This window comes from Eptatretus burgeri, chromosome 5, assembly GCF_056783735.1.
Source record: "Eptatretus burgeri isolate ZD-2024b chromosome 5, Ebu_testis_v1, whole genome shotgun sequence".
In the NCBI taxonomy this organism is placed as follows: Eukaryota; Metazoa; Chordata; class Myxini; order Myxiniformes; family Myxinidae; genus Eptatretus; species Eptatretus burgeri.
The window spans coordinates 88,298,990-88,316,826 of record NC_140965.1 but is presented as its reverse complement, the minus strand read 5'-3'; the positions used below and the strand labels follow the sequence as shown (position 1 = coordinate 88,316,826).

The following is a 17,837-nucleotide window of genomic DNA, read 5'->3' as shown; positions in this document are numbered from 1 at the left end:
GCCGTGGACGCTGACGCAAGGAGGATCCATTATACCGACGTCTTTCAGCCTATGAGAATTTAAAAGTAACGTCTGTCGACGTGTGGCAACGATCGCGTAACGTGCCAACAACACGTTAATCATAGGTTAGAAATAAGTTTTGGGTACGCTAGACATTACCTCGGCGTGTCTCAACTTATGATTAACTTACAAGTAGCATGTGTTGACGTCTGTCAACGATCGCAGACCGTGCATACAACTTGTGGCCAGCGTAGCGGAACGTGTGAGTCATACGCCAGCATACGTCGTGAAATTTCAAGCATGCAAAAATTTGAGGACAACCGAAAAGTACAACGTTTAAAGCCAGCATACAACGACGTATGGCAGTGTTTTTCAGCGTGCTCTCAATGTTATCAACACTTACCCATAACGTATTCAACGTGTGCCAGCGTTTTAGAAAAAAAATTCAAAAATCGGCATACGTTGGCTAAAACGTCAAGGTGTGACTGGGCCTTAAGAGACAAAGGGGTGTCGGACATCAATTTAGAAAAAAAGGAGATGGGATAATTGATACTCTAATGCAGTGGTCCCCAACCTTTTGATCCCACGGTCCGCATTCACTACTCCCAAGGATGTTGGGAGCCAGAAAAAATTGATGCATTTTATTGAGTTTTATTGATGCAAATTGATTTGATTCCTCCCGGCGGTAAGCGGCAGTGGCCGGCAGCGGCATTGTGTAAGGCTTTTCAGGTCATGGCGCCGGCCGGCAGTGGCATTGTGTAAACCCCTTTAAAATTGCTACATGGAAATGTGTTTTGATTGGAAAGTCCTCGCGGGCCGCAGTGTAGGGCTCTGCGGGCCGCAGGTTGGGGACCAATGCTCTAATTGGTATAGGTTCAACTATTCTTTAACATAAAGACCTAATTGGTTCAACTGCTTCTGCTGTGGGAAATGAAGCGGGTGCTATAAAGAGTATAAAAGATGCCCAAAAGGAATCCCATAAATTGCAAGCAATAAAATCAATTAAGAAAGGCAAAACTCAGTTGACTCCCCAAGAACAACAGAAAATAATTGAAATACTTGGGTCAGGGTTTCAAAAGTTTTAACATCTTTTTTCCTAAATAAATACAAGTATGGAAGCAATTGATAGTATCTATGATTTGGATGATACCATTGTCATCTCAAACTTTACCAAAAAAGAAGACTACTTCAAGGTAAATGCAATAACTGGAACAGACTGGAATGCAAATGGAACAAAAAGTTTTGAAATAAATAATCAACAAACTTATTTTAATCTAGCCGAAAGTTTCTTGTGTAAATTTACATTCACTAAGGCTGCGAATAACACAAACGCTACACTCATAAATTATTTATTGTGGAAAATGTTTGATAATGTTCGTTTGTACATTGGAGCACAAGAAGTTGAAGCGGTTGATTTTGTCTCTGCTGCATCTGAAATGATGAAATTTACACGATATTAATTCGGTGATAGAATGGGAAAGGGGGCTGTCGAAGATTTTATTCCTGATATGCCAATGGGAACAAACACAGATCCTGGATATAGTCAAAGGAAAGGAATGTATAATGATGATACAAAAGCAGATAATAGTTTTACTGTGGCAGTTCCTCTTCAACGCATATTGGTTCACGAAAAAATATTTTCACGAAAAAAATAAGTGACCACTATATTCGTTATTGTTGTGTCTGTCTGTCTGTCCCGAGCATAGCTCCCTGGGTTTTGATCCGATCCTGATAAAATTTTGGTGGGAGGTTTATATCATGATCAAGTTGTGTTTTCCTGAGAATGGGAATGGTGCGCCCATTATGGGCGGAGCCACGCCCCAAATAAACGTGTTTTTAGGGGGTAGCCAATTTCAATTTGCATCTTCTCCTCGGGGGTTTGTCAAATCTGGCAGGTGTTTCGGTATTTGGTTAGCCCAATGGCACCTGCATAGCCCCACGGAGCTCAATTTTTCATTTTCCTCCCAAGGTAAAGGTCACAAGGTCACGAACTTAGAAAACTGCGAATTTTGACGTAAAAAATTATCTTCTCCGAAGGGTTTGTCGAATCTGGTGGGGGTTTCAGTATTTGGTTAGCCCAATGGCACCTGCATCGCCCCACAGAGCTCGATTTTTCATTTTCATCCCAAGGTCAAGGTCACAAGGTCACGAACTTAGAAAATTGCGAATTGTGTTTTTAGGGGGTAGCCAATTTCAATTTGCATCTTCTAGGGGGTTTGTCGAATCTGGCAGGGGTTTTGGTATTTGGTTAGCCCAATAGCACCTGCATAGCCCCACGGAGCTCGATTTTTTTTTTTTCGTCCCAAGGTAAAGAAGGTCAAGGTCACAAGGTCACGAACTTAGAAAATTTCGAATTTTGACATAAAAATCGTACGACCGCCCAAACTTTGAGAGCTAGGATGACAATATTTTGTATGCATAATCTTGAGGTCATTCCCCACCTAAAGTCTTGAAACCATTTTGCTCTATCTCGAACACCTTGCCCGTGGCGCCCCCTTCAAATTTGTTTTAACGCTGATTTCATCAAAGTATGGATAATCCGAAGAGTGTGAAATGCCATATAGCCTATATGACGTTATATTGTTCCTGGAATGTTCCGGAGGAAGTTTTGCACCAAAGGTCATAATCCTTGACCTTTGACCTTTAAAGTTCACAAAGGTCAAATTTTCAAAGTTGTGGGAATCGAACCGGGTTTTCGACCTTCTTCGACGAACTAACTCCAATAAGCTATAGTACGTATCCTGTTTCCTTATTTTAATGTCCACAACATTGTTTTGTGACCTTTCAAGGTTATGCAAAGGTCAAATTTTTAAAGTTATTCAACGAAACCGGGTTTTCGACATTTTGCAGCTAATAACCTGTCACTCGTACCACATCATGTTGATCATTTTTATAACTTGGTCAAACATTATCACATTGTCTCATCCTTGACTTCTGAAACAATCTACATCGTCAAATACCTCTCGTGAACCATCGTCGTCTTCAGACTTGTAAGATCCAGTTAAGATGATCTCTGTCATCATTTAATTATTTAGGATGAAGGGATAATAAAGAGACAAAGACATAAAGTAAACCACATTATGATTATTAATGGATGGAATAGACAGAACGTTGATCGAAGTACTGTATATGTTAACCACCGTGGGAAGAAAGGAGAAGCTGACGTTTCTGGTGTTAACACTTCGCCCGAACAAGAAAGCCATTTTGCAAGCTGTGATCCTTAAATCTGTGGCCTGATAATGAGGAATCAAAAATAATGATTAACCCTTATACACTACACACAAACTTCTGTGGTTCCCCAGATTTATTCCCTTTATCTCTCAATCCTCCCTTTCAGAATCAATTTTTAGATCCTCGTGGAGGGTCTCTAAGTCTTACTCACGTTGTTGTTCTTCATCGTCTTCTTGTGGACTTTTTTGTTTCACAGCCTACAGTTTTCATCGAAACTTCCTGAAACTTGGCATATCTATGTAAAAATATCCTGCGCAGACAGTAACCATCTCCGATTTTGAAAATTCCTCCGAGAAAAAAAGTTATGATGTCAAAATATCTCCGCTAATGGAAATCGCCTAAAAATTTATCTCCGAAACTTGGCAAGCTTTTTGAATTCTGTTTGCGGGAATCGAACAGGGCATTAGCAGAGATGAATTACCGCACTCCGTGGCATCACTATGACGTCATATCAATTTTTATGACGTCATTCCTATTTTTTGACATTTGTTGTTTCACAACCCAGAGTTTTCATCGTATCCTCGTGAAACGTGCCATATATTTGCAGAAAGCCCACGAGCAGGCAGTAACCATCTCCGATTTTGGAAATTCTTCCGAGAAAAAGAGTTGACGTCAAAATATCGCCGCTAATGAAAATCGCCTATTCCATTATCTCCGAAACTCGGCAAGCTGTTTTAATTTTGTTTGCGGGAATCAAGCCAGGCATTAGCACAGATAATTTATCGCAAACCTGATGCATCACAATGATGTCATATTCGTTTTTATGACGTCATCATTAAGAGGACGAGGATCTTAGCTCATTTGAGCTTATTATATCCAAGGTCAGGTGAGGTTCTTATTTGAAGGTGCACAGATTGTTTATTTTAGAGCTTTGTTAGTGTGCAAGCTACCATTATATTTTATGCATCACACCACATTGTGGATTTTCTTCCACAACCCTCCCCCAAACCACCCATTGTAATTCATGATAGTTTCTAAAAACATGCTTTATGCACTTATTGTCTTTGGAAAGGGCATTGTGTTAAGCAAGCTTTGTAATCCACTTTTACCTCCCACTACAAAACTTTATTCACAGCATCATGATGTCATAACTGCTTATTTCATTGTTCAGCTTTATTTTTTGAGAATTTTCAGCAAAGCTTTTGCGAAATGTGGAAAAGGTAGTTCACAAAATGTGACTCGATGTTTAATCCCACATATATTCTTCTTATTTTGCACACTGAATCAATAGGCCTTGAATATGAACATAACTGCAATTATAAACTCCATCCCGACATCTCTTCCAGGCACATCTTTGCTGCTGCTGTTGATTTGGCACCAAGGCCTAGCCGTGGCAAGTGTAGGAGACTCACGTGCCGTCCTTTGCTCTGCGGATGGAAAGGCCCTGTCACTAACGCATGAACACAAGCCATACCTCCAGCCTGAACGTGGGCGTATCAAGCGAGCAGGTATGGAAGTGAAAGGCTTGGGAAATTGTCAGAGTTATTAGAATGCAGATGTTGAGTTTTTGACCCCTTCTCTAACTCCATCGCTGTGTGCTCCCATACATGCTTCTTGTACAGTGATGTAACTCCAGTTGATATCATATCCAGCATCAGGCCGTATAGCAAATATTACATTGTTTTGTTAATTAAGAGCATATGATTGTTCATGAAATGGCCGAGGAGGCAGGGAAAATCCTTGCATTTGCACGAGTTTTGTCCCTGCAATATCTTTGCAAGCAGGCCCAGTGACCTTGAACCATTGACGGAGTAGAAAAAAACCTTAACTTGCAGTCTGCACACAAAAATGTGAAAGTATGTCCAGGAATGCAAAATATCTGTTTTCTTGTCAACCTGCTCCCCCTTTGCCCCACTTTGCTCTGTTTTACAATTTTGACCCTCCATCAGCCTCAACATTTGTTTAAAAAATTTAAAAAAAACTTGAGCACCAATTGTCAGGTAAGAGAACATGTGCAAGAGTGTTGACCTAATCTTTGTGACCTTCACATTGAGCTCTTTTGTGCAGAGTTTTGTAATGCTGGATAATAACTCCAGCTCAACTTCAACAGTTAGGCTTTTGACTCTATAAGGATGTCATCTTTCAAGTTTTCAAACAGCTTGATCTCAGACCATCAGTTTGGATTATGTCCCAGTCACTCAACAATGGACATTCTGCTGTATTCTCTCTCAGCAATGATTCGTTCATTCATTCAATATGCTCCTGCCAGTTCAGCACTGCATCCACTCTGTGGATCCTTTCGTCTCCAAAGCTTACAATCCTGAGCCTCCATTTCTGTGTGTTGGATTCCTCACTGGTTAGCCGTTTCCTTAATCCCATCCTTCCATCTTCTCTTTGGCCTCCTCTTGGTATCCTTATTCCTGGCATCCATATCTCCACCTTTTTGGCTACCTGATCTTCCCCCATCCTCCACACATGCCCAGCCCGCATCAGACACCACTCTTCAACCAGCTCCTTTAACTTTCTCTGTCCACTTTTTATCCTCACTTCCTCGTTGGTTACTCTCTGCATCCGGCGAATCCCAAGTATTCTTCTCAGACATATACTATCAAAACCAATCAGTCTCCTTTTCTCATTTCATCCACGTCTAACTCTATGACTCGTACAGCAGAACAGAGATTACTGCTATATCGTTGGAGTCCCTAAATGGTTGGAGTAATCACCAGTAGTAATCAGCAATGGTTTGAGGCCCTAAATCTCAAGCAAGAGGCCAGGACCATCTCATTCGCCATATCTCAGGCATTCAACAGTCTGGCATCCTGCTTTGCTTGCCAATACAAGGCCACATTCATTCCTGGATTGCTGACTTCCTCCACTCATGTAGTCAACATTTTGCCATCAATGGAACCTTCTTCTTCCCTCTCCCAGTGAAGGCTGGAGTTCCCCAAGGCATTGTCTTGGGCCCTTTGTTCCTAATCTATGTAAACGACCTCTCAAATGCTCAGGAAAACCTTCCTTTTTTGCAGACATCTCCACATTGTGTACCATTGTACCACTCCACACCATTGCTTGGTGTCCTTATCACTCTGCTTATTTCTGGAATTGAGTAGATGCTGGTCTGATAAATGGAGATAAATGGATGCTGGTCCTTCAATTCTGGAAAATTTCACTGTGCCACCCTGTCGCTCCAGAAGGATTGTCAAACTAACAACACCTATTTCCATGGTCAACCACTGGAAGAGGTTCAGTCTCCTGAACTTCTTGACCTCTCCGAGGCCAACCACATGGCAAAATTAGCCTCCAAAGCCAGCCGCAGACTGGGAATCCTCTGTCAATCCATGTCTTTTCTTGGAAAATTGGAGTTACCAACAATCTACAAGGCTTTTGTCCTTAGCTCAACGGAGTACTGCTCTCTTCTAGGGGTTGACACCCCAGCATCACATCTGTCTCTTTGGAGTTCTGTGGAATATACCATTCTCAACATTATTGCAATCTCCCACAATGAGGCCGAAGCATAAGGTTTGTTGTTTTCACATCGCAGGCAGGTCGGTGGTCTCTCTGTCTTTTTTACTGCTTATTCTCCAATATTGCTCCCTCTGCTGTCTGAGTCGTCTGACCCTCCCCAGCAACTCCAGGATGTACACGTTCTCTCAGTAACCCCCTCCTGGTTAAACTTCCAAAATCCAGGCTGACTGCAAAACCTCAACTCCATTGCTCCTCACTTATTTTGTCTGTGGAACACCTTCCAGAAGCCATTCTTTCCCACTCTCCCCTCCAAGGCTTCAAGCAGGCAGTGACATGTCCCTCATCCTGACATGTGATCTTTATACCCCCTTAACCCTTCCGAACCCAACCCTCTTAATTTATGGTTTCAGCGATCCTTCTTCTGTTTGTTCATTTCCTTCCGAGCTGTGCCAAATTGTTACCCCGCTACGTTGCTGTCAGTTCAACCTTGCTCTTCCATGCATCTTGATCTTTGTGGAAACAAAAAGTCCATTTTTAAAAGCCAGCATGACCATCCTAAACAAGGAGCTGATACTCTAAGTCCCCCACCTTTTTTAGGAGGTATGAGGAATAGACCTGTGTAATATGAAAGCTAAATGTTTAACGGTTTTCATTTTTGAAATATCACGTACACAAGCCAAGTTACTGTGATGGTTGCAATGGCAACATAATTCAGCCAATCACAGCAGTGATCTATTCAGGTTTAGACAATGTCATGAAGAATAGATGTCTACAATATCAAAGCTAAATGTTAAACGGTTTTTGAAATTTTGCGTACACAAAAGTACATGGACAGATGATCGGTTATTCGGTCAGAGCTCATTTTAATGTTCCCTGTCTCCAACCTTGTCGGTGGGGCAGAGGACAAGAAGTGGGAATCATTCTATGATTAATGCCAAAAGATTTGCGACCCTCATCCTCCCCCACTCCTTCTTCCTCATAAATTACCCTCCCATCTGCTTCTTTTTTTCACTCTTGTCCTCTTTCATCCACCACCCTCTGCTTAGATCTGTATATGCTAAGTTATCATGGATATTTCGTTATATTGAATAAAATAGTATATGTGGTATCCGTCAGGGAATGAGAAGTCGAATTTGAATGCAATTAATGCTAAAAGTGCCACCAAATCCATGGGCCTTGGTCTCCGTATTTAATTGAAGACCCAAGAAGATCTCAAATAAACAAATTATCAATCTCACATTAGCGACACAATGTCCTTCATCAGGGAATATCCAGGTTCTGTCAAATCCTGATACAAATGATGTTTGCAAATTGCATGACATAGTTTCAGTTACGAAGAAAATTGATTAAATTATAATTAGCTTGAATGAATTATGTATTTGCTCATTTTAATAGCGGAGCTGTCACTTCTACTTTATAGAATATTGCAATTAAAACTGTGTCCATTCACCTACTACTTTGCTGTAGTTTGGGGTCCAATATATAACAATATCTCGACTCGGAGCTTCCAGTAATGCAAGACGAGGAAAATTAAAACTAGAATGAAACTAAAGGCTGCAATCGGAGATCGCTCATGGTTCCCGGTATAGCTATCTCATAATGTTAGCCAAGTGGTAGCACTTGAAATTATGCCTCTTAATGAAAATAACTGTTTTTGGGGGGGTTTTTTTGTTTGTTTCCAAAATGCAGGACCTTGCTTTAAATAATAATAATACAAAAATGGAAAATCAAATAATTGAAAAAAAAAAATTGTTGAAAACTAAAAAAAAGAGAAAAATATTTGAAAATTGAAAAAGTAAATAATTGGAAAATATTGATAAATGGGAAAAAACAAATTAAATACATTATCTGAAAAAAAAAAATATATATATATATATATATGTAATTAAAAAAATAATAATAATGGAAAAATAATTATTCTTCAAAAAGCAGACTAAACACGATGCATTCCTTCGGGATCTATTAAAAAATTAAAAAATAAATTCCCCCAGCAAAAAATACAATCCCAATTGACATTGTAGATCAAACTCTGTGGAACATATCCAACATGGAAGTCTCAACCACTTGAGTCAATAGCCTGTACTTATTGAGGGGTGTTTCCACAAATGCAGTCTCAGTATTCACTGTTGTAGCCAGAGGTTTTCGAGATAGTGACTGCACACAAAATATCATGGGTGTTTGTTTTTTGTTTTTTTCAATGGCGATTGAAACCCGAGGGTCAAGCCTGGTATCAGCTTGAGGTGAGGCAAGATTGTGAAAATGCATTTTAACATTTATTTGCAACTTTATTTGGCTCTTTAGCATGAACTGCATATTGGGTGGTGTCACCTCCATGATCACAGTCATCCTCTATTGCACCATCATTTAATGTGGACTTCAAAGGTCTCCTTGTGTTTGTTCTTGAAAAAGAGGCTTGGGTATAAAGGGCTGGTACCATGGAATGGTAATTGAGAATGCACTACCGTTGTATGACATTTCCTATATTTCTATGACTAATCTCTCCTGTGTTTTTTATTTAACTTGTATTTTTTTTTTTTTGGATCTTCTTCTTTTCTTTTTCTTTACAGGGTCGAAGGCTCATGGGGGAGCTGTTGCACGAACATGTGATTAAATGCAGACAGAGAAATTGGACAACTATGGACTTGACTTCAGATAAAGACAGCTGGTGTACTTGGCAGGAAAGTGACATAACTCCACGGAGCACTCCGGGTGCCAGCAACACGATCTTGTGACGTGACTTTTCTCTTTGTAGTCTGTGAGACAATTTTTCTTTTCTTTTCTAGGCTAATGAGATGACGGAGGGTACGAACAGACATTGGCGAATTGCGGCGATAGTGGAACAAAATGAAGAGGAAAAGAGGAGAGTAGGGGAAACAATAACCTGCAAGTAAGAGCGCTGGGCAAGGCATTGCCAATGGGGGAGGGGGGGTAAAATAATAGGTTGTGCATGGGGATGAGGGGGTGACATGAGATGACTGTGCGTCACTAATGCTTGAAGCCATGGGGGTAATACTTTGATAGAACAACCTGAAGAAAACGGTTCATTTCCCTAATTAAGGAAAAATCTCCTGAGGTCTCACCTTCCATTTTTTTATGTTTTACTGTGACTGCTAATATCAAATATGCTCATATGCTAACAGTAAAGGACTCTGCCAGGATCTCAATCGGAGCAAATGCTCTAACCACACCGCCACTGAGTGTGGTCCGTTCTTTCCAGTTTGAAGGCATTAGCAAAGTGACTGACTGCATAAACGAGTATAAAAGTGAAAGACATTAAAAGTAATTTATAGGGGTCTTGTAGAATTTATCATGCAGGTTTTAAGATCTTTGTCTTTTTTTTAAATTCAGTTTTGTTGAATTATGTGTTTCCATTTCTTTGGCAAATTTTAATTGACCATTTGTAATAAACTTAAAAAATATATTGGCCATTTTGCCATTGCAAATTTTAAGTGTTAATGCTGAATCACAAATTCCTGAAGCATGAAATGGTTAACAAATTTGCCATTTACAGTTTGCTCATCGATTTTTAAAACAATTTCTTGTACGATTTTCAACTTTTTTTCTTTGATCTTTCATTTTAAAGATGGACTCGTAAAGACCAAGTGAATCGAAATGTCTGACGAAAGCATAAACAGAACCGAGCTTAACGGAAAAGCTGCACTTCACTTGTTAGATTGTGATAGGAAATCATTGCTATATCGGAATGGATAATAAACATATCTGTCCTGAAATCAATACTTTCCAAAAAATTCTAGCAGTAGAATAAAAAAGGGACTACTCCGTGACATTTACTTCTTTGCCATGTACAATTTGTACATGCTGTATGCCGTGCACCTCTCTTCTGTATGGTGTACATGCTCTGTGCACTTTTCTTGTGTTAAAAGTGTTACTCGATGTGCTTTGTCTGGTGCTTTGCACGTCAATACTCCACTGGACACATGATGTGATGTCTCATTACAAACATGCTGTGCACTTGCACTACAACAAAAGTTTGTCTCCTCATTCTATATTTTTAAATGCACCATGGGTAATTACAGATTACTCATCCAAGCTTAACTTGTGGACTTTTGTAAGTTGCCGATTGCACAGCACCATGCACACTTGCATGTCCATCCATCCATCCATCCATCCATTGGGACATACTTTGTGCAGAGCGTTGGTGCTACCTAAGCAGTCTCCTTTGTTTCGGGCACAATCCTGGATGGGTCGCCACTCCGACACAGGATACCAGCAAGCTGGCACTCATTTTGCCGACCTCGGAAGGATGACAGGCAGAGTCAACCCCACCTGGTATTAATTCAACAGCCAAGTGGGGTTTGAACTCAGGATCCTTGGAATCCAAGCCCACCACCCTAACCATAAAGCACTTCCATGTCACCATCAGTAAAATTCATAAAAGTCAACTCTGCTGAACAACCCAACTGCTTAATGATCAGGAATAATACTGTACTTCATTCCTTTTATTTCTACCAGCTATCAATTGAGTTTCAATTTTCTTGAAGGAGAATACGCTAATGCATTCCATCCAACAAGGCTTGGATGGTGAGGCTTCTGAGAGAAAATGCTGTATTTCCATTGGCAAGGTGAACATATTCCCTTGGGTTTTTATCTTCTCTTTTTTGGCCCGAGATATTGGCTTGCTGTCGAGGTCAAACCCTGGTCTTCTTTCGGGTTCGTTATTCTAACTCTGTGCTGGCCTTTGTTGAAGCCATGTTTGCAGTTTCCAGTAGACATCCACGTTTGATCCAAGTGCAATACCCTATTATCGCCAATACCACATGTCTTATTACAGCATGTAGATCACAGTAAGTGTGACATGCTGCATGAACCAGAGGTGCTTTGGTCCTTACTTCTTGCAAAGTTCACAAGCTTCCAACTGATGTCATGCTTCCTTTGGCCTCTCCTCTTGCCCTCAAAATTAGAGCTTTCACTGAACTTCTAAACTTTCTAGCATGCATATGTTCTCCACAGTTATCACAAAATAGTAAATTATTAAACCATCCGAATGGAGGCACCATGGTAAATTCTTTTTCAACATTTTAAATTTATATTTTGAACAAGTCACTTGAGGTTCATTGAGAAGTTGAAAAGTGTGTGTGTGTGTGTGTGTGTGTGTGTGTGTGTGTGTGTGTGTGTGTGTGTGTGTGTGTGTGTGTGTGTAATATATATATATATATATATATATATATATATATATATATATATATATTTAAGCCTGGTGTTGGCTTAGTGGTTAGGGTGGCGGCTTGGGATCCCAGGTTCAAGCCCCATTGGCTGCTGAATTAACACCAGGAGGTTGACTCAGCCTGTCATCCTTCCGAGGTCGGCAAAATGAGTGCCAGTGTACTGGTCCCGGTGTATGCCCCGGTTAGAATAGGTGTACCATATCCCTGTGTGTCGTAAGAGGCGACCAGGGTTGGCGTCAGGAAGGGCATCCGGCCATAAAACATTTCCTCAAGAAAAAGCCTCGGATCTTGAGCCAACTTGCAGTCCCGAAGCCGCCGGCCATAGATAACTCTGCCGTCTTATAGGTTTCTCGGCAACCGTGGCTGCCTGTTCAACCTTCCGAGCCTTGCAAGGTTTTCGCTCCTTTGATTATGCATTTTCCTTACCATTGGCATAGCAACCCTAATTAGGGGTCACTCCCTCAACAGCCACCCGTCTATTTATTGTGTATGGTTGTTGGCTAATCACGGAGCCAATCAGTGGGGGAAAAACTTCCCATATAAATAAACTTCCACACAATGTTGGACCAATGGAGGAAAGGACAAAAGCGAGTAGGTCGGAAATGTTTAACAGTTTAACTAGCACAAATTCAAAAGCACAGCAAGGTTTATTCAATCAGCAATGGCAAGTATTTATTATAGCAATCATGAGCATGTATTTGCAATGGATGAACAGAAATCACGGAACAGAAACATTAGCAAGGCACAAGAGAACAGTATTTATTCTTAAAGCTTATGGAGCCCACATACATGGTCTTAACCTTGTCTCTACATAGGACATAGCACATTGTCAATCATTCCAGGGAAACATAGATAGAGTGCAGAGTGGAGCATGGGTACGGATCCTGCCTCAACTTACACAGATTTGTGTAAGCTCATGCCGCCTTCAGACCCACACACCTCACACCGCATGCAGACTCATGCAGCATTCAAGCTCCCCCTTGGTGGCTCTCACAGTCCGAAAAGGTAGACATGAGGGCATGCTTGGCCAAAAGGACCCCTGGTAAAGGGAGTTTGATGGACGAGAGTGAGATGAATCAAAAGTCCCAGCTTATGAGATGAGCCGAGAGCAGATTTGAAACCTCCCGGCAAATAAGACTAGTCGAGATCAGAGCCGAGTTGCAAGAGTTGAGATGTATGTCGAAAAGTGTTGATAGCAGAGTTGAGATCTCCGTGGAAAGGCTACTTGGTCCATGAGAGCGCATGACAATCTCTGTGGGAAGGTGCCTGGAATCTACTTGCTGATCTCTGTGGAAAGGTGTCTCAAATGTCTGCCTATCTCAATGGAAAGGCTGCTTGGTCCATGAGAGCATTTTCCAATTTCTGTGCAAAGTTGTCTCAAATGTTTGAGTGTGAAGAGTTCTAGCCTTTTACCACCAACTTCATTCATTACTTTTCATATCCACTCTTCACGGAGGTCAAACCAATCTGCTCTTACAACCACCGAGAGGGGAAGGCGTTGATGTCCCTGTTGAATTTTACATTAATGTCAGCTGCAGCTATTGCTGCAGTGCTAATCATCCTTGAGCTGTAATGACAGCCTTTATTATATTTGAAATGGGAGTTTTGCAGGCAATGAAAAGAAAGATCTATTTCATTCCGTGGGTGATTTGCGTATTATAAAGAATCTTTTGGAACAAGTTTGAGAGTAATTTGGGTCCATTGTATTGAACTGTATACATGTGCTGTATCACGTGATTGGGTTTTCGTATATCATGACTCGCCCGCTAGGGGTGGCAGGAATGTACATCAGGACGCGCAATAAAGCAGAGTTGCTGCTAACACTCTTGCTTCTCGTGTTCCACTGCACCTAGTACACCACAGTTGGCTGACGAGGATGGTTGAAAACGGACATGTGCCCGTTTTCGTCGGAGACGACTTCAAATTGTTTTCAGAGCAATTGGGATGCTATTTCCACGCGAATGATGTGGTCGACGAGAGCAAACAGAAGTCGATCTTGCTCGCCTCGCATTTGACGGAGCATTATCGACTACTGAGTGATTTGGTGGCGCCGGACAAGCCCCGTGATGACGGGCTGTCGTTTCGGGACATTGTGCAGAAGATGAAAGCACACATGGCGCCGGAGATGTCATTGCAGCTCGCTCGATACCAGTTCGATCGCCTCTCGAAAGGTGCAGAGGAGCGCGTCGCTGTTTTCGTGGCGCGAGTGAAGCATTCTTCCGTGGCATGCAAGTTCACGGCAGAGAAGCGTCCAGCTCGGCTCAGAGATCCTTTTATTGCTGGTTTACAAGATGCGAATATGGTTTCGGCGGTTCTACAGCTGAAGGGTGAAGCCATTACATTTGACTCGGCGGTCAGCATGGCTACAGCTGTCGAGCAGACTCGCGGGGATGTTCGGGCCATCACCAGCCACGCGGGGTCACGAGCGCCCCAGGACGCACGCACGACCTTCAGTGCGGGTCGGACGTCACCACGCGGCCGCACGTGCAGCGAGGTGACCCTGCGGACGTGTTTAGGATGCGGAGGTCGACACCTGTGCCGTGCGTGCCCGTATAAAGGCACCGTGTGTTTAAATTGTCACAAGGTGGGTCATCTGAAGCGTGTGTGCCGTGGGGCGCCGGCCACCATTAAGGTCATGGACGGCGATGTGCGAGGCGACCTCGGCGACCCGGGGCGGAACCAGCGGCTGTTGTTGAGCCTGTTTTCAATTGGCCCGGCGGTGGCGCGCCCGATGATGGTGGAAATCAAAGTGAACAAAACGCCGATCACGTTTCAGGTTGATACGGGAGTGGCTGTGTCGATCATAGGCGAACAGACCGCGCGTAGACTCAACGGCCTGAAGCTTATCAGGTCAAACCTCACGTTGTTCACGTACACCCGTGAAAAGATAACGCCAGTCGGGATGGCAGACGTGTCTGTGCGGTACCAAGGCCAGGTCGCCGCGCTTCCATTGTACGTCGTGCGGGGGAGGGGACCGTCTCTCCTCGGCCGAGACTGGCTGTCCCGCATCAGGCTAGACTGGGCCGCAGTTCACCTTGTGCAACCCGTGCTGAGCCGGTGGGAGGATCAGTTGGAGAAGATTCTTCAAAGATATCAAGGTTTGTTTTGCGACGACCTTGGGAAACTCAAGGGCGTGGAGGCAAAGCTCTTCCTGAAGGAGGGGGTGGTTCGTCGTTTTTGTAAACCACGACCAGTGCCATATGCCCTGCGGGACAAGGTCAAGGGTGAACTGGATAGGCTGGAGGCCTGTGGAGTGATCGAATGGGTGTCGTACTCAGATTGGGCCACCCCAGTCGTCACGGTGCTGAAACGGAATGGAGACGTCCGATTGTGCGGGGACTTCAAGTCCACGGTTAATCCGGGGCTCAGCGTGGAGCAATATCCACTGCCGTCAATCGATGAAATATATGCACGGTTGGCGGGGAGTCGATACTTCACGAAGCTAGACCTGCGTGATGCATATTTTCACCTGGCGATGGATCCAGGGAGTAGCGACCTTTTGACAGTCAACACGTGTCAAGGGCTCTATCGATATACCCGACTCTGTTTTGGGATTGCTTCGGCCCCAGCCTTGTGGCAGAAAGCCATGGATCAGGTTTGCATTGGCCTGCCCGCTCAGACCTACCTGGACGATGTGCTCATTGCGGGGAAAACGGCGGACGAGCACCTTGCGAACATTGCCCAAGTGCTGACAAAGCTAGAAGCGTGCAGCCTGCGCTTGAACAGGGACAAGTGCACGTTCTTCAAGCAGCGCTTGGAATACATCGGACACATCATCACGCCGGAGGGGCTGTTGAAAGGTCCTCGGAAGGTGGAGGCGATTCAGCTCATGCCACCGCCTCGCGACAAGACGCAGCTGCGCTCGTTCATTGGTATGGCCCAGTATTACCAAAGGTTCTTGCGCGGGCTCAGCTCACAGCTTGCGCCATTAACGTGGTTGCTCAGGAAGGACAAGCGCTGGGCCTGGGGGCCTGCACACCAGGCGTTGTTCGACGGCGTCAAGCGGCTGCTCACAGAGGATATGGTCCTCGTGCACTACGAGTCTGCGCGTCCGCTCTTATTGGCATGCGACAGCTCTGCATATGGCATCAGGGCAGTGCTCTCCCACAGGATGGACGATGGTTCCGAGCGGCCTGTTAGTTTTGCATCCCGGACCCTGTCCGCAGCAGAGCGGGAATATGCCCAGATCGAGCGCGAGGCTCTCAGCCTCGTCTGGGGTGTGCGGAGGTTTTATCAATACCTGCTGGGGCGGCATTTCACTTTGCAGATGGATCACAAACCGCTTCAATTCATCCTGAGACCTGAACGCGGGGTACCGGTGGTAGCGGCCGCGCGAATACAGCAGTGGTGTCTGTTTCTTGCTGCTTACGATTATGATATTCAGTTCCGAAGCACCGAGAAGCATGCTAACTGCGACGGGCTCTCATGCTTGCCGTGTGCGGAGGGTGCAGCTGCGTCTGAGTCGGCCGACCAGGTCGATGTGTTCGCGCTGGGCCAGGTCCAAAGCGGGCCGATCACGGCCAGACAGGTCGCGATGGAATCAGCTCATGATCCAGTGCTCGCCCGTGTCGTCCAGGCGATTTCTACAGGGAATTGGAGCGATCTACAGTGGGGAGAACAAGTATTTGATACACTGCCGATTTTTCAGGTTTTCCCACTTACAAAGCACGTTGAGGTCTGTAATTTTTATCATAGGTACACTTCAACTGTGAAAAACGGAATCTAAAACAAAAATCCTGAAAATCACATTGTATGATTTTTAAATAATTAATTTGCATTTTATTGCATGAAATAAGTATTTGATACATCATAAAAACAGAACTTAATATTTGGTACAGAAACCTTTGTTTGCAATTACAGAGATCAGATGTTTCCTGTAGTTCTTAACCAGGTTTGCACAGACTGCAGCAAGGATATTGGCCCACTCCTCCATACAGATCTTCTCCAGATCCTTCAGGTTTCGGGGCTGTCACTGGGCAACACAGACTTTCAGCTCCCTCCAAAGATTTTCTATTGGGTTCAGGTCTGGAGACTGGGGTGGCCACTCCAGGACCTTGAGATGCTTCTTACGGAGCCACTCCTTAGTTGCCCTGGCTGTGTGTTTTGGGTCGTTGTCATGCTGGAAGACCCAGCCACGCCCCATCTTCAATGCTCTTGTTGAGGGAAGGAGGTTGTTGGCCAAGATCTCGCGATACATGGCCCCATCCATCCCCCCCCTCAATACGGTGCAGTCGTCCTGTCCCCTTTGCAGAAAAGCATCCCCAAAGAATGGTGTTTCCACCTCCATGCTTCATGGTTGGGATGGTGTTCTTGGGGTTGTACTCATCCTTCTTCTTCCTCCAAACACGGCAGGTGGAGTTTTTAAACCAAAAAGCTCTATTTTGGTCTCATCAGACCACATGACCTTCTCCCATTCCTCCTCTGGATCATCAGATGGTCATTGGCAAACTTCAGATGGGCCTGGACATGCGCTGGCTTGAGCAGAGGGACCTTGCGTGCGCTGTAGGATTTTAATCCATGACGGCGTAGTGTGTTACTTCTGGTTTTCTTTGATAATGTGATCCCAGCTCTCTTCAGGTCATTGACCAGGTCCTGCCATGTTGTTCTGGGCTGATCCCTCACCTTTCTCATGATCATTGAGGCTCCACGAGGTGAGATCTTGCATGGAGCCCCAGACCGAGGGAGATTGACTGTTATCTTGAACTTCTTCCATTTTCTAATAATTGCGCCAACAGTTGTTGCCTTCTCACCAAGCTGCTTGCCTATTGTCCTGTAGCCCATCCCAGCCTTGTGCAAGTCTACAATTTTGTCCCTGATGTCCTTAGACAGCTCTCTGGTCTTGCCCATTGTGGAGAGGTTGGACTCTGATTGATTGAGTGTGGACAGCTGTCTTTTATGCAGATAACGAGTTCACCCCCCCCCCGGGCCGAACGATGTGGGACCCCCACCTGTAATGTCGGCGTGGCCAGACGTATCGCCAGGGCCGGATGTGCCGACACCCACGGGGTCTTCACC

General features: G+C 44.0%; 1 protein-coding gene across 2 annotated transcripts in view; it reads left to right on the top strand.

The window, feature by feature from the left end:
- The window catches only part of LOC147026913 (protein phosphatase 1L-like), a 154,455-nt gene that overhangs the window by 77,966 nt on the left and 58,652 nt on the right, over positions 1–17,837 (top strand). For both annotated transcript variants that reach the window (XM_085882809.1, XM_085882810.1), the window contains exon 3: positions 4,518–4,679. In XM_085882809.1, the coding sequence (XP_085738935.1) occupies positions 4,518–4,679 (162 nt within the window). The remainder of the gene's footprint in view (positions 1–4,517; positions 4,680–17,837) is intronic.